The 24,865-nt window shown below is 34.2% G+C and overlaps 1 protein-coding gene, 1 long non-coding RNA gene and 1 pseudogene across 2 annotated transcripts; 2 read left to right on the top strand and 1 right to left on the bottom strand.

Annotated features, from left to right (window-relative positions):
* Nucleotides 1–7,994: 7,994 nt before the first annotated feature.
* On the top strand, nt 7,995–11,967 carry LOC111200343 (phospholipase D delta). Its single transcript, XM_022691184.2, has 9 exons — nt 7,995–9,107; nt 9,205–9,321; nt 9,507–9,701; nt 9,782–10,156; nt 10,232–10,379; nt 10,461–10,609; nt 10,900–11,049; nt 11,127–11,327; nt 11,423–11,967. Exons 1-9 carry the CDS (start codon nt 8,148–8,150, stop codon nt 11,717–11,719), a joined length of 2,592 nt encoding a protein of 863 aa, XP_022546905.1. The 5' UTR covers nt 7,995–8,147; the 3' UTR covers nt 11,720–11,967.
* Nucleotides 11,968–17,706: 5,739 nt separating this feature from the next.
* On the bottom strand, nt 17,707–17,981 carry LOC125592001 (annotated as a pseudogene).
* Nucleotides 17,982–22,046: 4,065 nt separating this feature from the next.
* LOC125591994 lies at nt 22,047–23,526 on the top strand. Its single transcript, XR_007327900.1, has 3 exons — nt 22,047–22,184; nt 22,340–23,162; nt 23,294–23,526. It is a non-coding gene; the product is annotated as an uncharacterized LOC125591994 (long non-coding RNA).
* Nucleotides 23,527–24,865: the final 1,339 nt, after the last annotated feature.

Raw genomic sequence — 24,865 nt, 5'->3', positions numbered from 1 at the left:
CTTCGCCGTCGATTGATGGCACATGATGTGCATTGATCGATTATTGTCTCTGAATGTAGACCATTGGTCTTGCTCGATGGTCAGCTCGGATGCTTTCTCCAAATATCTCTAAAATACTCCAAAATCATCACTTTCTTCCAAATCACTCCTGATCCTATAAATATAATAAATAGAGTCTAGAATATAATAATCCCTTATATATTAAAGGAGAAGCATTGTAATAAATGCATTCACACTATAATAGACACGTGGCAGTCTCACGATGATTTGATAATAAATATGCTAATGCGTTCACACTATATTCATAAATGTGTTCACACTATATACTTTATATTTTTAATATAAAACTCATATGCATGGTTCTAATAAAACTTTGGATTTTTCGTTTCGAATCAAAACAAATAACGAATCAAAATCTAAACTATATATATATTATTTTTATTGTTTACGGATAAAGTCAGGCAAAATATTTTTAAATTTTGATTCCATTCGTTATCCGTTTTGATTTGAACAAAAAATATGGATATCTGTAACTCTACGAAGCAAATCAGTTACTAAAATATAATTAAAAAAAAAACAAATCACAAATTCCAATATTTTTAGGTACGGATATCAAATTCGTACAGAATTATAATAAATTTAATTCATAAAATATTGTAAACTTATATAAACTATAATATATATAACATATATATATATGTTATATATATTATAGTTTATATAAGTTTACAATATTTTATGAATTAAATTTATTATAATAGGTATTAAAGTTTAGAAAGTTAAATAATATTTTATTTTGTAATAAAATGTTATTATTAAATTTTTCAATTATTTTATAAATTTTATTTTATTTACAGATCAAATAGGATATTCTTTAAAATTCTAAATCATTTCGGTTATCAGAGTCACCGACTATCTAGGTGGCTAAAGATTGAATCGACTTGAATGCCTCCAAATACCCAGATATTTGATCTGTGCCCACATCTATTTACGGATACAAATGATTTTTCTTTATATGAAAACAATTCACTAATGTCAAGGCTTTTTTAATTTTTAATTAATTTTAATTTTATCTTTCATGTATTATTTAGAACAAAAATATCATTTAATATTAATTAACAATATCTTTATATATTTGTCATTTATTCTTATATACTTTTACATACACATACATGTGCACATTAATGTGAGCACCTTATAAGTATTTACCACCACTGCCACCACTGAAGTATCTATTTTTTTTGGAAGTTGAAATATTTTTTTTCTTAATGCGTCTTTCACTACCGACCAAATTGTAGTGAAATGATTTATCTTAATAATTTTCTTTTCTTTTTCTTGAACTATTATCCGCTTACAAACTATGATATAAAAACATTGGTTCGACATGACGATTATCTTAAATTTATAACATGAAAATAAACAAATAATAGTAATTTTTGGTTTTTACCAAAAAAAACTAAAAAATCAAACATTCTAACAGAACAAACCAAAATAAATATTAATTTAAAATAATGGTTATATTTTAGGAGATTAAAAACCAAAAAAATAACTTAAAACCGAACCGATATCCAGATTAAACAAATTTAGTGTGTTTTTATTAAAAATAACAAAACTAATAATCACATCCCGCGCAAGGCGCGGGTTATTATCTAGTTAGTTATTAAAACACTTACAAACCATAGTTAAAAATGGGTAAAATCCATAGCCTATCACATGTTCATTATGAAATATGTGTTGATATTACAAGAGAAAATAATAATATTTTTTTGTGCCGAACAAAACAACCATAAACATATCATAGTCTGATACATGCTCAATTTACCTGTGAGAAACTTTACACTCGTCAAAATAAGTTTAGTTGTAGTACTTAGGGATCGAATCCAGAGAGCTAGAGCGCGTCAAAAGAGGTTCTTTCTATATGATTTTTGGTCGCGTCAAAAGGCACTGTGTAAGTAAAACTGAGGCAACTCTTAGTGGTTACAGACTCTCTTTGAAGCTTAAAACGAAGAGCCCCCAGAACACACGGCAGGAGAAAATCCCTTTCCATTCCTCTCCACCTCCCATATTCAATGTCACAAAGAAGCCACTGATATCATTTTTCTTCATCACTTCATGAAGATGAAACAGAGCATTTCACTGAGTCAATCCATGGATGTGGGGAGCATTTTGATTTTTGAGCCATCAAATACAACATGTGAGCGAGTTGCTCAAACAAAATCCGAGGCTCTTAAATTGAGATTTAAAAGACACTGAGATTTTTGCCGATGTCTTTAATCATCAGAGCCTGAAGCGGCTCTAAAGAACCCCCATGTTTTTCCCAATCTTCAGTTTCACATGTAGAGGGACTGAAAGTAACGTACCAGAATCAACAAAGTGAGCCATATAATATTTATATACATGACATGGAAAAAAGAAGCATGGTATACGAGGAACATACCGAGAAGTGAAACCGCATTTTCCATGCTGGATTGCAGCAACAATACCAGCTTCTTTGGCGTAAGAAAGGATCAACTTCCAGCACGAGTTCATCATGTACCTGCATAATGAATGGTCCCATCATTACTTTAATGAGCTATATAGACAATATGAACAATCATCAACTTGCAGGAAGAAGTATGAAAATTAACAACTTAAGAAAAAAAACCGAAACAATATAAAGAGTGGGCAACAATATAAAGAAGTAAAGCACATCCAAAGAAATAAAAACAAATTAATCAAAATCTAAGTGTAATATAAGAAGCATTAATGAAGATAAGTGTAGCATACTCACCCTTTTTCCTGGCAAAAATGAAACTGTTTCGTTAAGCCAAGACGTGACTGCAGGGAAAGAATTTTTAAAAAGCTTCTAATTTTCTCCTTGGCTTCTTCATCTGAGCTGCATTCAAGCTGTTCGGCAAGCCTGTTGGCACCCATTCCATAAATCAATCTTTTGGTCTGATCTCTATCATGTGGACCATCATTTGTAAAGACATCACCTTCTGGCTGACTAAGGCTGTGCAATCAACGAGGAATCTCTAGAAAAAATGTGCTATCTGTGAATAATCAATCTGCCGTCAAGAGTAACCAATTTTCATGTGGTGAAAAATATCATTATTGAGTCTTCTTCATAAATGCTTTCACTTGCAGAACTCGTTTTAGAGATATGTCACGTCTTTTGACTTGAACTTTTAGAAACATGGAAAATTTACCTGAGAGTAGGAACAAAGAAATCAAAAGAAGTCATACTTGGCTCTTCTTCTATGGAAAGCCGCCCAGTTGCTGTCGACGTTTGAAGCCAGTGGCCATGCAAAGTGTACCTTTGCGTGCTTAAGCAAGCGAACAAATTGATCCATTCGAGAGCTTTGCCAAAGTGGGGTGCTCTTTGATAATTGGGACAATAGGATATGCTCATTCCTGGGACAAAGTCATAATCCCAATTTTTTTTTTTTTTGTAAACGCTTGCTGCCTTGCCTGCAACACACTGTTGGTACTTGGTAGTAAGTAGTGTTCTTGTCATCCAGGGAAGATGCTTTCAAGTAACTGTCCAAAGTGCCTTTGTCTCCAGGAGACCTTTCTCCAGCCACCTTCACGTGTGTTTCTCATTCCTCCCAGACTTCAAATTTGGTGACGGACGGGGTGGTTTCCTCTTCTTCGAAACATAAAACTAGTGGTACAGTGACAAACAGCATAAGAAAAGAAAAAATGTCAGTAGACCACACACTCTAGCTTCCTTGTTGTTATGCCCACTTCTCATTCATCATATCTAGCAGAGCTCTGACTATCCATACTAATCCTACTATATAAAAGGGACTAAATCCCTTCTTTCTAAGCCATGCCACATGGATAAAATATTATGAACCAACCAAGATGCCATGTCATCCGGACTGGGCTTGCGTCAAAATAAAAAGCTATTTTCAGAGCCCATTCGACCCATCTTGAAGCTCATTCCCGAGCCACTCTCTCATAAGCATAATTCTGTATTCTAAACATCCCGTGTTAAAAGTTTTTTAAACACTCATATCTTAGAAATAGTTTAGAAAATATCATTATATAAATATTTTTTCTTGAATAATATTTAATTATAATTTTTTGTTTCTTTTTAATTTTTATAATAAAAATATTGTCTTCAGATAACAACAAAATATATATAAGAATTATCTTATTTTAAAATTTTTTGATAATTTTATTATATTATTTTAGAATCAATTATTTAATATTAATATAACATATCAATTTTATATGATTAAAATAAAATTCATTTTTAATTATATATAAAATTCATTAAGGGTATTTTTTTAATTAACACATTAGAGAATCAGTTAGAAATTAATAATAAATCAATAACCTATCTAAAAGTCTAAAACCTAATAAAATATGAAAAATAAGAAAAACTAACTAAGTTTTAATATAAAATAAAAATTTAATATTACTAAAATAAAATTCATTTTTAATATATATATAATATTCATTAAGGGTCTTTTTAAATTAATAAATTAACCACTTAGCTAAAAATAAATAATAAATCATTAATTTAGCTAAAACCTAATAAAAACATGACAAACAAGCAAATTTACTAAAATTATGGATAATATAAAATATGATTTATTCTTTAATACAAAATTGAAATAAGAGTTTTGTTAAATAAAACATAAGTTTGTCATATCGGTGTTACAAAAAAAAATCATTAATAGTATCGTAGGAATTATGTCTTTCCTATTAGCGAATAAAATTGAAGCAGAGTTTTGGAGGATAGCTCAACGTGTAAACGAGATTATGGAAATTGATATGGGAGTTGAGGTAACGGACACAACTGTTCCTCCGCAAAGAAACGCTCCTGCTAGACATCCTGGATAAATGAAAGAGACATTTCTGGACTTGGCTTTGTGTTAATGGATAGTGACTTTCCAATGCTGTTTGGAGCAAGGGCCGATATACACGCACCAAATCACCACTGCAAGCGGAAGCTGAAGGTTTGCTATGGGCAATGCAAGTGATACTGAAGTTTGGACACAGAGAGATGGTCTTTCAATTGACTGTGAACAACTGGTTATACTCATTCAAAAGGAGGAAGATTGGCCTGCGTTGGACTCGGAGCTCGACGAAATACAGGCTGTATCCAAAGAATTTTCTGAATTTTCTATTGGTTATATTCATAGATCTTTAAAATTCCGTACGAATAGCCTAGCAAAAGGTGTCCGATCACGCGCATCTCGATCAGCTTTTGTAAATCTTTTTGCACCAAGTTGGCTACCCCACAAGCTAGCATGAGGGTGCCAAAAAAGAAAATAAAGCTGAAAGTGAAACTAAATATTCCAATGAACAAATTTATCATAAGTCCATATTTATGTGGATGTCTATATGGGACAAACAATTGTTTTCAGATAATTATAGAATATAGTCACGAAAATCAATCCTAAAATATATAATTTAAAAAAATCATTTAAACAAACCATCAAAATTTTCAATATTACACCAAATAAGAATATAAAGACCAACTATATTCTCTTCATGTATAATGTATTGTGGTAAGATTCAAACAAAATTAACTTACTTTACAGTAAGGAAAAATTAGATTTTTAATTCCAAATTTACAGTAAAAACATAACATTTTATAAAACTAAACAATTGACATAATAGTACAAAAATATGGAAAAAAAAATTAAAATACTATCCGCGCGTACAAGAACCTAGTCATACTAATGAGACGAAATTTGAAGAAAGTACAACAAACAGCATTTCCCTTTTCTACCTTTCACGGGTCCATGCAAATTCGAAAGGTCTCGATCTAATGGGTCTAAGGCATTAACGGCCCATTTAATGCCCATATAGCTTAAGAGCAAGCCCTGACTACAGCCCAAGCGCAGGTTACTCACCAATACTTGCCGGTTATTAATCAGTATACACCACATGAGGGAGATAAAAATGACAAGACTGGAAAGGATGTCAGCAAGGATGATAAAAGCAACTCTCGAAAGAGAGAGAAGAGATATTCTAAGTTTTAGGTAACGTCTAAATCTCTGGAAAACCATTGGCTTTGAAACTCCTACTAGCTCACAAACCGAGCCACATGCATGCTGAGAAAAGGGAAGAAACCATTTGAAAGTCATCTCCATGAAATGATTCTGTATGTTGCTACTGTTGCTTCATTGGGTAGATTTGAATCGAGAATACTTTGCTTCCATCAAGTTCTGTATGATTGGCATGTGACCACTTTTTGAAGTTTTAACCAACTGGATTTTCCAATGTGCATTAAAAATTCCGGAATACCAAAAACTTTATCCGCATTAAATCTCAAACGTCATCCGATTCTTCACTTGTCTTATTCGATTTATTTATTATTTCGTTCACCATTAGAGTTTTGTATTCTGGTTAATAATTGATATAGGACTTTCAAGAATAGTTTAATACTAGGTGATAACCCGCGCCCTGCGCGAAGCGAGGAGATTATTAAAGTATTATAACTTTTAATATGTAGACATAATAAAAGTTAAAGTTATAGTAAGAAAAATATATGTAGGAAAGTACGGATTATAGCTAAGAATTTTAGTATGTCAATATAAATTTATATGCGATGGCCATTAAAATTAAATTGTATATTTGTTTGCATGCGGGTAAATTATAAATATAATATTAAATAAAACATAAGCAATAGTCTAATAAAATATAAAAGAAACAATGTATAAAAAAACAAAAGAAAATTAAAAATAGAGACAAAATAACTGCTGTCAATAATGCCTTCAGAAGTCTTCGTTTGCAATCCTATTATGAGCAATAGCAAAGAGATCATCTAGAGAATTTAAAAACATTATTAAAATGATGAGAAATTAATACCGTATACCAGTTGCCTGATTTATAAATTGTGTGATGCCTGGACGTGAAATAGATAAGGAAAATCAGTGATGGTCACGCAAAAAATATTTCAGAAATATTCCCCTATCGATTAAGGTAAGTTTTTCAATTCTTTGAATTTTGTTTCCTTGATTACGTACACAATTCAATGGTGTTTCCAAAATTGAATTGTGGCCGGTGCTATGTTAATATTTTTGAAGCACTAAGTGATGAATTGAATCGAAAATATCATAAAACGATTTGATATGAATATTCGTATAGGTTATGATATGAACATTATGATAAACGATTCTATATTAGTTTTGTGTCTAACATAGTTTGCTTGTTGCAATATTAGTTTTATGATTTTTGATATGAACTTTAGATGTACCAAGTACTGATACAGGTTAAAGAACTTAGTTGTACCACGTTTAAAATTACGAAAATTGTACTAAAGCGTACATGACTTTAGATGAGACACTTATTTTGTTGCCTTATCTAAATGAAACACTTCCAAATTTTCGAACATACCATAAAATCTCTCTTAGGAAGGAGTTAATATGCTGCCTTATTTAGATCCCCGTTTTTTTTTTGAATTCGAAATGTAATCAAGTGTAAATGTAATCCGAAATCATATAGTATAATGTAATGACCAATGGCATTTGTTTGTAATTTTTCTAGTTCATAAAGGGTTTTTTTAAAAAGTAAGTGAGAATGCATGTGGTGATGACACCTAGGAAATAGCACCAATGTAATAAACACATGAGGCCAAGGTTTATTTCTATCAATGCTCCTCCTTTAATAAGAAAGGGATAGATATGGTATTGATATGCATCTGAGATTCGCATTGCTGTGTGTGTTTTGACTCACCTTTTTCATTACCTGTCCAAAGACAAAGGAAGACCCACTGTACATCATCATCCTCCTCACACCTCAAGTCACCATCATTAAATTAAATAAATTGTAGAAAAATCTTCGCATAAGAGTCTAAAACCATTAATTAAGCAGAGGGTTAAGTTAAGTATGCAGGGTTAAGCACTCTCTTACCAATTAGAAACGTGTCTCTCAGATCTACACGGAATCAGTGACCCAACAACTACCCATCACCTCTTGTACCTCCCACCACGTGTCCCTCCTTCTTCCTTCTCTCTCAAATCATTTCACCTAACACTATTAAATAGTAGTATCTTCTTTTTTCTTTTTATTTCTAATAAATCAAAAAGACAAAACTTTTCAAAATCAGACAACAACCGACACTCTGTTCCGTTAGGGTTTTCGGCGTGTGTTAGCTTCTTTCCTCAGCCCTCTACTTCCTCAGTTCCTCCGCCTGATTCCCAACCATGGCGGAGAAACCCTCCGACGACGTCATGCTACTACACGGCGACCTCGATCTCACAATCGTCCAAGCCAGAAAGCTCCCGAACATGGACACCTTCTCCAACCACCTCCGCCTCTGCCTCACCGTCTGCACCAACCCCTCCACAGCGGACGAAGAAGAAGACCGCAGAGCCAGAGACGGCCTCCCACCACCACCACAACCACAACCTTCAAACGCCCGCAGCCACCGCAAAGTCATCACCAGCGACCCTTACGTCACCGTCGTCGTCCCACAAGCCACCCTCGCCCGCACCCGCGTCTTGAAAAACTCCCAAGATCCCAAATGGGACGAGCACTTCACCATCTCCATAGCTCACCCTATGTCTCACTTAGAGTTCCAAGTCAAAGACGACGACGTTTTCGGCGCTCAGATCATCGGCACGGCGAAAATCCCGGTTAAGGACATCGCCTCCGGTTCACCGGTTAAAGGCTGGTTCCCCATCCTCGGCGCTTCGGGGAAGCCCCCGAAGAAGGAGACCGCTCTCTACATCGAGATGACGTTCACTCCTTTCGATCAGATCCATACCTACCGGAGCGGCATCGCCGGAGATCCGGATCGGAAAGGTGTGAAAGGAACTTACTTTCCGGTGAGGAAGGGGAGTCAGGTGAGGCTTTACCAAGACGCTCACGTGATGGACGGGATGCTGCCGGAGATTGGGTTGGACGGTGGGAAGGTTTATCAGCACGGCAAGTGTTGGGAGGACATATGCTATGCGGTCTCCGAGGCTCACCATATGATTTATGTCGTTGGGTGGTCTGTGTTTCACAAGGTGAAGCTGGTTAGGGAGCCGACGAGGAAGTTGCCTAGAGGTGGGGATTTGACTCTTGGGGAGTTGTTGAAGTATAAGTCTGAAGAAGGTGTGAGGGTTTTGTTGCTTGTGTGGGATGATAAGACTTCTCATGATAAGTTTGGGATTAGAACGGTTAGTAAGCTTTTTGAGCTTTTTTTGGAACCGTTCCTTCCTGGATCGATTTTTAGAACACTCAATTTATAATGTTGTATGGCGTTTTGGTATGTAGCCTGGAGTGATGGGGACACATGATGAAGAGACTAGGAAGTTTTTCAAGCATTCTTCTGTCATATGTGTGTTGTCACCTCGCTATGCCAGCAGTAAGCTTGGGTTGTTCAAACAACAGGCAAGTCTTCCTAACTCTTCTCTCTTCATACTATTTTTGAATGACCAATGTTCAAGAGAAATCGTTAGACCCTTTATTAGGGAATTATTGAATGCCTAGCCCAGTTTTCTAAAAATCGGTCAAATAATTGTTTTGCCTAATTGAGACTGATTTTTAGAATGTTGATTCTTTGTTTAATTCACCAGGTTGTTGGCACTCTATTCACACACCATCAGAAGTGTGTTCTTGTAGACACTCAGGCAGCTGGTAATAATCGCAAAGTCACAGCTTTTCTTGGAGGTATAGATCTTTGTGACGGCCGCTACGACACACCTGAGCACCGGATATTACATGATCTTGACACTGTATTTAAGGATGATTTCCACAATCCTACATATCCAGTGAGTATATATAATTTAGTTTTCAAGATTGATTCCTACTTCCTTTACTTACTCCTGATTCTTGTTTTCTACTTCCTTAGGTTGGTACCAAGGCTCCAAGACAACCTTGGCACGATCTGCACTGCAGGCTAGAAGGTCCTGCTGCGTACGACGTCCTCATGAACTTTGAGCAGCGGTGGAGGAAAGCGACACGGTGGAAGGAGTTCAGCTTGAGGTTAAAGGGGAAAACGCACTGGCAAGACGATGCTTTGATCCGGATAGGACGTATATCATGGATTCTAAGTCCAGTGTTTAAGTATCTCAAGGATGGTACTAATATGGTTCCTGAGGATGATCCAATTGTGTATGTTTCCAAAGAAGATGATCCTGAGAACTGGCATGTTCAGGTGTTTCGTTCAATAGACTCTGGATCCTTGAAAGGGTTTCCAAAATATGAAGACGAGGCTAAGTTACAAGTTAGTTGATCATCTTTATTTGCTATTAGTTATTACTGTCGCCACATTGTATACTAAGTTTTGAATTGAATGCAGAATCTGGAAAGTGCCAAGCGTCTTGTAGTTGATAAAAGCATACAGACAGCATACATACAGACAATCAGATCTGCTCAGCATTTCATATATATCGAGAATCAGTACTTCCTTGGTTCTTCTTATGCATGGCCTAACTATAAAGATGCAGGTACCGTCTTGTTCTTAGACTAGTAACTAAATTTCTCACTTTTTTTTTTCTGATCATTCCCTTGTGTTCTTGAATGAGCAGGAGCTGATAATCTTATTCCTATGGAGTTGGCACTAAAGATTGTTAGTAAAATCAGAGCTAAAGAGAGATTTGCTGTGTATGTGGTCATACCATTGTGGCCTGAAGGCGACCCTAAGTCTGGACCTGTCCAAGAGATTCTATATTGGCAGGTAAGTCTTTTACTCCATCCGTTTGCATAAAATTTTCGTTACAAAATAAGTATGTTTTATGATTCCAATGCAGTTTTTCTATTAATTTATCTCTTTTAATCCTAATTAAATTAAGATAAACAATAAATGTTATGAAACTCTAATAGTCAAACAAGGACAAAATTGAACATTAGACTAGTTTTTTAATTTGTGTGAAAAACCCTAGAACGGAAGGAGTAGCACTTATACTAAAATATAGATTCTTCCAATTCTTTACAACATTTTTGCTGAAAAAAACATCTTGTTTGCAGAGCCAAACTATGCAGATGATGTATGATGTTATAGCAAGAGAACTGAAAGCAGTGCAGTCAGATGCTCACCCTCTCGATTACCTTAACTTTTACTGCCTTGGTAAACGAGAGCCGTTGCCAGAAGATATGGCAGACACCAATGGCAGTGCGGTATGATATCTAAAGAGCTTAATGCACAGAACAGTGGAACAAATTGGTTATGATTTTTTTTTATTGCAATTTTTCAGGAATCGGATTCTTATAGGTTCCGGCGTTTCATGATCTACGTGCACGCAAAGGGGATGATAGTAGATGATGAGTATGTGCTAATAGGATCTGCTAACATCAACCAAAGATCAATGGCCGGCACGAAAGATACCGAGATAGCCATGGGTGCATATCAACCCCATCATACATGGACTAACAAGGGGAAACACCCACGTGGCCAGGTTTGCCTTATCTCCCATCATCATCATCATATATATGCCATTTTAGAATAGCATATTGATTAACAGGTTTGGTTGGTGTTATCTCTATTTCACAGGTGTATGGTTACAGGATGTCACTATGGGCAGAGCATTTAGGCAAAACAGGAGATGAGTTTGTGGAGCCTGGTGATCTAGAATGTGTCAGGAACGTGAACGAAATAGCTGAAGGGAACTGGAAGACGTTCATTGATTCTAATTTCTCGGAGCTGCAAGGTCACTTGATTAAGTATCCACTGCAAGTAGACGTTGATGGTAAAGTGAGTTCGCTTCCAGATTACGATAGTTTCCCGGATGTTGGTGGTAAGATCATTGGAGCTCATTCCATGGCTCTCCCTGATACTCTAACCACTTAAATGTTGTAATGTTCTCAATGTTGTGTGAAGTTGTACATTTTGTAACTTCTGTTGTTTTATTTATTCTTTTTATGATTTGTTGTCAAACTGTATTTGTTTGGGGTCCAAAAAGTAGAATGTGGACTATTGAGGTAAAATGATAATAAGGAGATTTAGTTTCTCAGTGTTCTTTAATTAAAATTACAATGTAATAGCTTCTCTGCGCTACCTTTTGTCTTTGAGTGAATGAATCTTCTATTTTATCGTCATTTTGAGATTGCTTTTACATAACTGTTTGATACAAAAGGTTGAGACAAAATTGATGTTTGAAACTACACCTGCGGATTTGAACAAATCCGAACTTGGTTTTTTTAAATTTTCCTTCCAAGTTTTGTATTTGGTTTTTTTTTTTTTAACGCTGATTTATTATGATCTTACAATTATGATATAGGAAAGATTACATAGACGATTCGACAACCGACAATACTAACTGCCTTATGAAGACCTACGCCTAACTGCATCATCTGAGCCGTCCTATGAAGATCCACGCCTGACCAGATTTACTTGCACCATGTTGAAGATCCCTTGCAAGCCTTTCCTCTGTAGTTTGCATAATTGTTTAATAAACCGCTCTTTCCGGGACTTGAAAATTGGATTTCCTGTAATCTGCAATAAATTGCATAGTCTGAGATTCGAACCCCAGACCTGGGTGTAGAAGCCTTTAAACCTTAACCAATAGGCTACGGTGCTTCCACAATTTTGTATTTGGTTTAGTTTGGAAAGCTTTAAAAAATATTTCAGTTTCCAGTTATTTCGGTTTTCTAATACAAAATAAGTGAATCATCCAAAATTAACTAAAGTAGACTAATAGAATTAATTGAATTAATCAAAAAACCGAACTTAACAAATAAATAACCGAATTTCACTGAAAATATCTGTTTTTTTTATAAATCGATTTTCGATTTCTCGGTTTATTTTGGTGGGATTGTGGCCGAAACCAACTAACCGAAACTAAAAAATACCTGACATGAATAAACCAAAATCGCAGTGCTAAATTATCAAACTTAAAAGCCAAAAAAAAAACTATGCAGCAGAGACAAAAAAGCGTTACCAATTTCTAATATAAGTATATACATACACATTTGTCTTTTTTACTTGTAATAATAACACAAATATTAATATATGAGCGTTGATTCAGTTTGGTTTAATGTTGGTTCAATATAGATTGTATTCGGTACATGTATAAACCGGGTTTCAATACTATATAATGTAAACGTTGAATCATTAATGAAAATAACAGAAAGATATTTCTATTTTGAGTTTCTTCTCTGATGAGCTTGAGCTCAACTAACATGGTATCAGAGCGGTGAGGCTCAAACCTCACTCGATTCTGCTCACGTTTCTTTTTCTCGCTCAACAATGGTGATCGCAAGGAGAGTTGGTCGTCGTTCTGGTCGAGCAGCAGCATCGGCGCGGAGATCTGCAGATCCCGAAGTTTCGCCGCCAAATACTCCGATCGCTCCATCCGAATCGTACGATAGCATCCATTCTCCCTTTCACCTAACCAACGGCGACAATCCAGGACTTTCGATCATCTCTGAGGTGCTTGATGGTACGAATTACGATAATTGGTGTATAGCTATGAACATTGCGTTAGATGCGAAGAACAAATCAGCGTTTATCGATGGATCATTAGCTAGGCCAAGTGATTCTCATTCTAGCTTCAGGATCTGGTTTCGTTGCAACTCTATGGTGAAATCTTGGATACTAAATACTGTTTCGAAACAGATTTACAAAAGTATTCTCAGATTCAACGATGCTTCGGAAATCTGGAAGGATCTCGCCACCAGATTCCACATCACAAATCTTCCGCGTTCGTATCAGCTATCTCAACAAATTTGGTCGTTGCAGCAGGGCTCTATGGATCTAGCTACCTACTACACAACTCTGAAGACCTTATGGGATGAGCTGGATAGTGCTAACTGCGTTGATTCTTGCCACATCTGTGACTGTTGCAAAGCTATGAACAAAAAGGCTGAACAATCTAAAATTGTTAAGTTCTTGGCAGGCTTGAACGAGTCTTATGCCATCATCAGGAGTCAGATTATCATGAAGAAAAATGTACCTGATTTGTCTGAGATATATAATCTTATGGATCAGGATTTCAACCAGAGGAATCTCAGTTCTCTTCAGAATGCTTCTGCATTCCAGGTATCATCTACTTCACAAGTTCCTGCTGTGGTTTATGCGACTCAGTCAAACTATCATCATCAGAAACAACAAAAGCCGATATGTACTCATTGTGGTTACACTGGACACACCACTGATACTTGCTACAAGATACACGGCTATCCGATTGATTTCAAGCATAAACATAAGAATAAGACAGAGAAGATTACTACTTCAGCAAAGCCTACAAGCTACATGAAGCCAGTGGTCGCTCAACTTGCTCTCGAGGACTCTGAGATCAACGAGAATAACATTTCTCATATGTTCAACAGTTTGACAAAGGATCAAATTCAGGGGGTTATTGCGTATTTCAACTCCAAGATGCAACCTTCCAACCTTCAGTCTATTGCTTCCTCATCTGGTGCCACCATTACTGCTTTGCCTGGTATGGCCTACTCCTCATCTACTCTTAGATTTGTAGCCATATTGCAGGCAACCAGTAGTATTTTGGGTTCTTCTTCATGGATTGTAGACAGTGGTGCTACGCATCATGTTACCTGTGACAAGAGTCGTTTTGAGACTTTATCTGTGACTCAAAATGCCTCTGTAACTCTTCCTACTGGAATGGGTGTTAATATTGAGGGAGTTGGCAGTATTAGACTCAGTCGTCATCTCGTTCTTAATAACGTGCTCTACATACCTGAGTTTCGTCTCAGTTTGATCAGTGTGAGTCAGGTAACAAAGGACTTGGGTTATCGCATTATGTTTGATGGATCTTCTTGCATGATACAGGATCCTACCAGGGGGCTGATGATTGGTCTGGGTGAAGAGATTGCAAACCTCTATGTGCTGGATACTACATCACTTCCTGATTCATCAAACACAGAAGATACTACAGATTTAATTTTCTGCTCAAATGTTGTTGCTGATACTGCTTTATGGCACAATAGACTAGGACATCCTGCCTTGTCTAAAACTGATTCTCTGAATGATGTACTTGGATTAAAGGAGAGAAATAAAATACATCATTGTTCAGTTTGTCATCTCGCAAAGCAGAAACATCTTCCGTATATCTCTCATAACAATATCTGTGATCATCCGTTTGAAATGTTACACATAGATGTGTGGGGACCTTTCTCTGTACCGACTCCTGAAGGCTACAAATATTTTCTCACCATCGTTGATGATCACACCAGGATTACATGGTTATATTTACTCAGAAGCAAGGATGAAGTTATCACGGTTTTTCCAGAGTTCTTACAGATGGTTGAAACTCAATATAAAGCTGTAGTGAAAGGAGTTCGTTCAGATAATGCTCCAGAGCTTCGTTTCACGGTTTTATTCAAGAAGAAGGGTATTGTTGCTTATCATTCTTGTCCGGAGACACCAGAGCAGAACTCAGTGGTGGAGAGGAAACATCAACACATACTGAACGTAGCTCGGTCATTGATGTTTCAGTCACAAGTTCCTTTGGATCATTGGGGAGATTGTGTTTTGACTGCGGTCTTTCTGATCAACCGTCTTCCTACTCCTCGTCTCAAGAACAAGACACCTTTCGAGTTATTGACGTCAAAGAAAGTCGTTTACTCTGATCTCAGGGTGTTTGGTTGTTTAGCATATATGTCTACTTCATCTAAAGGACGACATAAGTTCCAGCCACGCTCGAGACCCTGTGTTTTTCTTGGTTATCCCTCTGGTTACAAGGGCTATAAACTCCTTGATCTTGAGAGTAACAAAGTTCATATATCCAGGAATGTAACTTTCCATGAAGATATATTTCCTTATGCTGAGGAGAAGCCGGTTTACTCAGAGGATTTCTTAAATACTGATTGGATGAATATGATTCCTGAGAAGTCTCATCCAGCAGCATCGTCTGATTTTCCTACAGAAGTGTTACAGACAACAGGGGATTCTATTCTTCCTTCACGTGACAAATCAAAGCGAGTCAGCAAACCACCTGAACATCTTAGTGAGTATTATTGTCATCTTACTGCTACTGATGTTCCTTATCCTCTTGCTTCTTATATCTCATTTGCCAAGCTCTCTGAAGGGTATGAAAGCTATATATGTGCTTTATCTAAACACATTGAGCCTGCTTCCTTCACACAAGCTAAAAGGTTTGATGAATGGCTCAAGGCGATGAATGAAGAGCTAATAACACTCGAAAGCACAGATACTTGGAAGATTGTTTCTCTACCACCTGGAAAGCATGCTATTGGCTGCAAGTGGGTATATAAGGTGAAGTTGAATGCTGATGGTACTTTAGAACGCTATAAAGCGAGATTAGTCGCCAAAGGGTATACTCAACAAGAGGGAGTAGACTTTGTTGATACATTCTCACCCGTTGCGAAAATGACTACTGTGAAGACACTCTTGGCTGTCTCCGCTGCTAAGAACTGGAGTCTCACACAACTTGATATCTCGAATGCGTTTCTAAATGGAGATTTACACGAAGAAATTTACATGTAGCTTCCTCCAGGATATACACCAAAACAGGGGGAAACATTGCCTCCAAATGCGGTTTGTAAGTTACAAAAATCCTTATATGGTCTCAAGCAAGCTTCTAGGCAATAGTTTCTCAAGTTTAGCTCTACTCGTATCTCTATGGGTTTTGCTAAGTCACAGACTGATCACACATTATTCATCAAGAATTTTGGTGGAAAATATGTGGCCGTTTTGGTGTATGTTGATGACATTGTCATTGCGAGCAATGATGATACTGAAGTGGAACAACTCAAAGCTAATCTCAGAGAAGTGTTTAAGCTAAGGGATCTTGGTTCTTTGAAATTTTTTCTTGGTTTGGAGATTGCCAGATCTAGTAAAGGGATTTCTATTTGTCAGCGCAAATACATCCTGGAGTTATTATAAGAAACTGGTTTGATGGCTTGCAAGCCGGCTTCTGTTCCGATGGATCCTAATGTCAAGCTTTTCTCTGATAAAGATCAACTAATCTTGGATGATCCTACTGTGTATCGCAGAATGGTTGGACAGCTAATGTATCTTACTATTACACGTCTGGATATCACCTTCGCAGTAAACAAATTGTGTCAATTTGCTTCTGCACCATAGAGTCTTCATCTCAAGGCTGCCTACAGAGTTTTACATTACCTTAAAGGGACTATCGGTCTTGGTTTATTCTACTCTGCAGAATCTGATTTGACACTGAAGACTTATACTGATGCTGACTGGAGTTCTTGTCTTGATACACGAAGGTCTACTTCTGGCTTTTGTATGTTCCTTGGTACAGCTCTTATTGCTTGGAAATCAAAGAAGCAAGATGTGGCTTCTCATTCTTCAGCAGAGTCTGAGTATAGAGCAATGTCTGTTGCGGTTAAGGAAGTGGTCTGGATTGCTAATCTTTGCCGTGAGTTGCAGGCACCTCAAGATAAGCCCATTGCTTTCTTCTGTGATTCAACAGCTGCCATTCACATTGCTAATAATCCGGTTTTTCATGAGAGAACAAAACATGTTGAACTGGATTGTCATCAAGTTCGTGACAGGATTTGCAGTGGCTTGATCAAGACGCTTCACGTTGGCACTGCTAGTCAACTAGCTGACGTTTTCACCAAACCTATCTTCCCTACTCAGTTCAACGCACTCATTGGCAAGATGTCTCTCCATTCACTATACTCGCCATCTTGAGGGGGAATATTAATATATGAGCGTTGATTCAGTTTGGTTTAATGTTGGTTCAATATAGATTGTATTCGGTACATGTATAAACCGGGTTTCAATACTATATAATGTAAACGTTGACTCATTAATGAAAATAACAGAAAGATATTTCTATTTTGAGCTTCTTCTCTGATGAGCTTGAGCTCAACTAACAACCTCATTCATCAAGAGTTCGCGTATTTGTGCCAACAAAGCAACATAAGAATACATCTCCTGGCGATGTAAAACCTAGAACGCTTCTCCTTCACCATCATTAAACATCCTCTACTCCTTTTCATTGATTCTCTGCAACCGCCTTCTCCTCTCTTTCTTTTCTGTTCATTTTTGTCGTCGACGAACATTGCCCCATCTTTGTTCTTGTCTCTGTACTTTGCTTCTTCACACGTTTATGTTTTCGGCTCTCTGGAGAGACGATCTTTCCCTAAAAGACGAAGAATGAAAGGGACCAAATGTGAAAAGAGTGGAGAGGAAACAAAAATAAATGATTAAAAGACTATAAATAGAGGAGTGGTGGAGCAATGATGATGCGATGACGTTAAATGTCCTTAACCTCTCTTTTTTATTTCACGTATCCTCCAAGAAAGATCAATTTATTCTTATTGCTTGTATACTCACCCGATCATTGTTATTTAAATCGTTTTTATTAATTAGTACTAGAATAATTGTCTTTGTGTGTATAATTGTAGATACCATTAGAAGTAACTCTTCTTGCATATTAAATTGTGGTGTTATCTTTAAGGTTCACATTGTTATTATGAGTGATAAAATCAGATATAATGCAAGAAATTATTTATAACCGTCGTCTTGTGTTATTTATTTCCATATTTGATCAACCTACAAAAAACGCGTCTCAGGTGGTTTAAGCGTACCCGACAAGACAACGGCATATGTCTTGCTTACACATGTCATCCCCTGTTTGTTATGTTTATCCTACTGTGTAATGATACGGCCTTTTCTTCGACATGATATTGCGTTAATCTTCTGTTTCGTCTACTACTTCGATCTTTAGATAATCTAAGTTCTTCAACAAATGATTTTTTTGCGTTAATTTATATTGGATACATGTTTTGATTAAAAATCCAGTTCAGATAAGATGCTAACATATCGTAATTCATACATGTAACTAGATTTGTAAGTTTTTGAGTTTAAATTTTAGAGACGTTTATTAACTGAGTCAATATCTCTGCTTTTTTTGGTCAAAGACTGAGTCAATATCTCTATAAAATCATTATTCTAAACTAATTTTTTTTTTATAGGACTAGGGAAAATAATTTGATTTGTTTGAGTAGTTATTTAAGCGAAAAAGGAACGGCGGCGTCACAGACGCAAAAACAACGTCAGCATGAGCGCAAAAACAACGTCAGCATGAACTGGTGGAAGGGAATCATAGGGAATCAGTGATCAATCATTGAATAGTTGATTGGTGTTTGCCACGTCAGCAAACTTCTTTTCATAGCTGTGTAATATTCCTCTTAAAGTTTTTTTTCTAAATTTTGTCCAAAAAAAAAGTTTTTTTTTTCTAGATAAAAAGAATTATGATTTTATGTCTATAAATATATTTCGATTTCATATACATTTTGTGATTCTAGTTACCGAACCGAGATACTTATGGGCACATGATTTGTTCACATGTTTTCTTGTCGCCATCACATCTTAATTTTGCGAATGTTGTAATTTTATCTACCGGTTTAAAACTTAAAAGAATTGATTACACATAAGGACATTTTTTTTGTTTTTCTTTTACATTAAGAGTCAATTTCCACATGTGAGGTACTTTTTAGTGGGACTTAGGTGTGTTTTTGACAAATTTGTCTTTGTGGGAAATGACGAGTTGTGGACGACGAATTGTGTACGACGAATTGTGGATAACGAGTTGTGACGAATTATGGATGATGAGTAACTTGTGGACATATGAATAAAAAAATGCAAAGAATATGTATAATGGTTTAGTTCCACAATTACAAATTTAAAATTTTAAAGAAATTTGACATGTATGCAAAATATGTGGACGAATAGGAAAATGAAAAATGAAAAATGTGGGTTAGTGAAAATGTGGACATGGTTATGTAGGTTATTGAAAACGTGGACCCAGAAATGTGGATACGAGTTGTCTTATCGGAGAGCGATAGTTAGTTGCATTGGATTGGATGTGGTCACCGGAAAAATCTCTACCAGATCAGTGTACAACAGTTTGAAAGATGAGATCTTTAGTGAGTTAGAACCAGAACTCGATCGTGGTGATGTCGACGGTGGGTGACGGTGGGAGTAACGGTGAAAACATGGTTATGTGGGTTTCTACTTTCTCAAGACTATGGAGAAGAACAAGTTTTTAAATGTATCAACCAACACCTCCGTTTTAAGATGTCAAAGTCCACATCTAATCTATAATTCTATTATCTACGCTTTGGTGTCACGTCTACATTTAATTTTGTTTACACGTTAATATGTATATAATATATATATGAAAATGGATATTAAAAGATATAGATTTTTATATATAATTTATTATGATAATTTTACTTGTTTAATATATTTTAGAATTGAGATAAAAGTAAATGAAAATATAAAATGGAATAAGAAAAACAATAAAGTAGAATAAGCAGAGGAGATAGATTTGTGTGTGATGAGAAGAAAGCGTAGGACAACTGAGTTCAATTTTCTTTAGTTTAGGGTCATAATAGTCCATTTTACAAGGAAAACTGTGTCTCAAGTGATAAGTGTCTTGTAGTGTAATTGATACTAGAGTTTGACCCGCACATTCGTGCGGGTATTATTTTTGTTTATAAATATATAATTAATATTAAAATTTTAAATATATTATCTAAAAATTTATTGTTATATATAATGTAATTCTATAATTTTATTGTTTATGTTTTTTATTTGACATTATTATTTTATTATATATAAATATTTATTATATACATTTTAATTTTTTATTAATTGTCATTATATAGAAATATAACATCTAGTTCGGTACAATAAATTCATAACTTGAAATAATCAAATAAATAATCTCGCTCAAAATATATATTTTTAGTTTTTACAGTTTCCGTACAAAATATTTTTTAAATTTAGTTAGTTATACTATAGAACAAATATTTGTTTAGGATCATTTTTATTTTATTTTTGTGTTTCAACACATATACTTTAGCATCTACAGTTCTATAAGTAAATTTTATACATGCTTTACAAATTTTAACTTGTTTCAATGGTAAATGATTTTTTTGAATAAAATAAGTTAATTTATTAATTTAATAAAAAATTTCTGTTTAATTTATATAGTACTTATATTTTAATATAATATAGGCTATAAATAGAAAATTTATGAAAATAGCATACAATTCTTTTATAATAAAAACTTATTTAAAATTGTTTTAAATAATATTATACTTTTAATTATGAAATTAATTGATGCATTATTATATAAAAATATTTAATTTTTAGTAAGATTTTGTTAGAACTTTTGTCAATAGATTTTTATAATTAAAAATAATATTAAAACAATTTTATATGTGCAATTGTTATATGTGTTGATTATATAAGATATGATATCTTAATGACACCAAAATGTTAATTTGGAATAAATAAAATATGATTTCTAGTGAATGTCCATTTTAAAAAAATATCACACATGAATAGAAGTTGTGACTTCTATTTTAATAGAATAGATAGGCTATAAATAGAAAATTTATGAAAATAGCATACAATTCTTTTATAATAAAATCTTAATTAACATTGTTTTAAATAATATTACACTTTTAATTATGAAATTAATTAATGCATTATTATATAAACATATTTAATTTTTAGTAAGATTTTGTTATATTTTTTGTCAGTAAATTTTTATAATCAAAAATAATATTAAAACAATTTTATAAGTGAAGTTGTTATATGTGTAGATTACATAAGATATGATATCTTAATGATACCAAAATGTTAATTTGAAATAAATGAAAGATGATTTTTTAGTGAAGGTCCATTTTAGAAAACAAATCACACATGAATAGAATAGATATGGGAAAGTGTCTCCAGAGGTAAGAAAATTAAACTTAAAAGAGTGTAATGAAGTTTTAGTTGATTCCAAAATGTAAGAAATTGAAAATCCTTTTTAGTAATAATATTGTATAATTATAAAAAGATACAAAATAATAGATTTGCTTTAGTGATGATATATAATTTACTACCATATAATAATTTTTGTTACTGTTAACTGCGGTGTGGTGCAGATCGTAACATTTAGAACCATATAATCAATGTTATAAAAATGTATAGATATATGGTATATGTAGAGATTTTTGTTACTGTTAACTGCGGTGCGGTGCAGATCGTAACATTCAGAACCATAGACTGTTTTAGGAACATTGTATAATGACTGTTTATATATAGTTAACTATATTTTAAAGAGATTTGATCTTTAATCGTCCAGGATAATTTTATTTCTTACCCAATATAAAAGATTTGATCTTATTACACTTCTCTAGTTCTCTGATCTATAAACATGTTTACATTGTCAAAACATATATCTACTCACCTTAGTCTTTGTAAGTATACTAGATTGTCAGGAAAACAAATACACAAGTTTTCACAGTGATGGAGAAAATTTCATTCAAGTCTGCTTTCATCATCCTTTTAGCTTTTACTAGTGAGTTCAAAGTTTTATTTTAATTTATTATACATGGAAAACTCAAAAGCTTTACCTTTAAAGTTTATTGTCTTTATTTATGATCAGTAGAAATATCATAAACAATTAGACTGCGTTGTCTGCATTACTTATGTTTATTACATCTTGTACTCCAGTGGTGATATCCATAACAGTTCAGATTGGTGAGGCGAAACGTATGTTACAAGAAGAAAAGTCTCTGCCGTTATTGGATCTTCAAGTTTCCAAGCTGGTTAACCCACAAATGGTTGGATTTTGCAAAGAACCTTGCAAACCCTTATGCTTTCAATTCAGTTGTCACTGTGTATGCCCTGAGCCACCAACACTATAAACTATGATCAGATCAACTAATGAATAAAAAATATTTGTTTTAACATTGCTTTTTAACACTTTTGATTATTTAAAAATATTAAGAAACTCTTAATTGATTTATATGAAAAATAGGTTTTTACATACATTGACTAACATTGACCCAAATTCTGTAATTTAACTGTTTATCAGTGGTGGTATGGCAATGATATATCATATGAATCAGTTTAAAATATTTGTAATACAAAATGACATTGCTTCGTTAATTATATTAAAATAAATAAATTTAAAAGGAAAATGTGCAGTTGACTAGAATCAAATAACCGTTACAGAGATTTGTTCTTTAAACCAGGTATAGAATATATATAGTAAGTATAGCTTTGTTTTAACCGTTACAAAGCTAAGAAAACTTTGTTTTGCCCAGAACCGTTACTTAGTTTTCTATTATTATATATAGTCAACTATTTTCTTAATGAGATTTGATCTTTCAGAAAATTTTTATTTTCTTATCACATTTTTCTATTCTATAAAAACGTTATACATTGTCCAGAATATATACCATTCACCTTGTTTTCGTTTAAAAAAACACACAATTTTCTGCAGTGATGGGTTCATTCAAGTATGCTTTCATCGTCCTTTTAGTTCTTACTGGTAATTTCAAATTTCTGTATAATATGAGAAACTCAAAAGCTTCACTTCTAAACTTTAGACAGATTTTATATTATTTATGAACGTAAACAATTAGATTCTAGTACTTATCTTTATTACATTTTGTGCTGCAGTGGTGATATCAGTAACAGTTCAGATTAGTGAGGCGAAACTTATGTTACAAGAAGAAAAGTCTTTGCCATTATTGGATCTTCAAGTTTCCAAGCTGGTTAACCCACAAATGGTTGGATTTTGTAAGGAACCTTGCAAACCCTTATGTTTTCAATTCAGTTGTCATTGTGTATGTCCTGAGCCACCAAAACTATAAACTATGATCAACTAATCTGAAAAAAAATATTTGTGTTAACATTTCTTTTCAACACTTTTGATTATTTCAAAAGATTCTGACACTATTAAATTGCTTTATATGGAAAAAATATTCTAATTATCATTATCCTATTCTAGGTAACTACCTGCGCTACGCCGCGGGAGATTTTTGTATAAAAATTTCATAAGTATTATATTTACTTTATTTTTTCAACTTTTGATATTAAAAGAATTTTGGTTAAAATGTGATATTATAATAATATATCAATAGAAGTTGGCACAAATTTCCAACTTTAAGAAGCTTTTCAAATTTCTGACTTTTTCATCTTTAATTTATTTATAGTTTAATGATACTTCTGTGAAACTGAGAAGTTTTGTTTATGATGTGTAGTTTGTGTTTTTTTTGTCTAGTAGTATTAAGTTTGGTCTTATGTCAAATTAAAACTTAATTGTAAGAATATTTTACCTTGAAAATATAACGCAGTTATCGAGAATCATAGATACACAAATGTACACTATGAAAAGAAGAGGTTTCACATAATAATTTTGAAAAAAAGTCAATGCTTTATGCACTTAATAGATAAATTGCTCCCTTTAATATCAAATCATATTGTTAGATTCCTGCAACTTTAGTGAGTTCCTCTTTTTAAAATACTGTACTTGGTGATACAATGGAAAGGCGAACTGCCAAGAAAAGAAAAAAATATATAAAAAGACAGATGAAACAAGAAATGTATCATATGAGAAAGAAACACCACTTATATTGATAAGAGTTGCTTTGTCACGTAAATAATCTTGGAGTTAGACTAAAACATACCCGAAAGCTTTGGACCAGCAGTGGAATGTCGTTCGTTTAGTAGATGAACCGGCGTCTTCCATTGAGTAGTTACAAAAGCTATTCAGCTCAGATCAAAACCAGCTTCGACGCTTATGGCGTACATCAATTTGGTCTCAAGTTTCTCTTTGCTGCATTACTGACAAAGAGATTCAATTTTATTTCTCTAATTATATAACATCGAGTGCAATACAAGTCATTCGAGACAAATGACCGAGGTTTTCTTGAAGTAAGCAAAATCCAATGGAGATGATGTGTTATGTCCCATAACTTATGGGGGACAAACCATTGATAGGGTGGAAGCTTGAGAAGGCTTTTTTATATCCTCTGTTTTGGCCTCTATATTGACGTCCTTTATAATTGATGAATTGTCTTAACACATCAAATCGATCCACCCCATGCTATGTCCTAGGTTTTAGTCGTCTTCCTGTTTTTTTGATGAAAAGTCCCGTCTTAGGATCAAAATCAAAACTTAATGAAAACGATGGTGGCTTCATTTGGATGGGAAGAGGGAGAATCATTTTTTTTAATAATAATAGTATAT

This window comes from Brassica napus, chromosome A3, assembly GCF_020379485.1.
Source record: "Brassica napus cultivar Da-Ae chromosome A3, Da-Ae, whole genome shotgun sequence".
Taxonomy (NCBI): domain Eukaryota; kingdom Viridiplantae; phylum Streptophyta; class Magnoliopsida; order Brassicales; family Brassicaceae; genus Brassica; species Brassica napus.
The sequence above is the reverse complement of the archived record's forward strand: the minus strand, read 5'-3'. Positions and strand labels throughout refer to the sequence as shown.

Excerpts from the sequence above, each read along its gene's own strand:
- LOC111200343 (XM_022691184.2), top strand. The coding sequence starts at position 8,148 with ATGGCGGAGAAACCCTCCGACGACGTCATGCTACTACACGGCGACCTC. Across the intron at positions 9,108-9,204 it reads ATAAGTTTGGGATTAGAACG|CCTGGAGTGATGGGGACACA; the intron begins GTTAGTAAGCTT and ends TTTGGTATGTAG. Across the intron at positions 9,702-9,781 it reads TCCACAATCCTACATATCCA|GTTGGTACCAAGGCTCCAAG; the intron begins GTGAGTATATAT and ends CTACTTCCTTAG.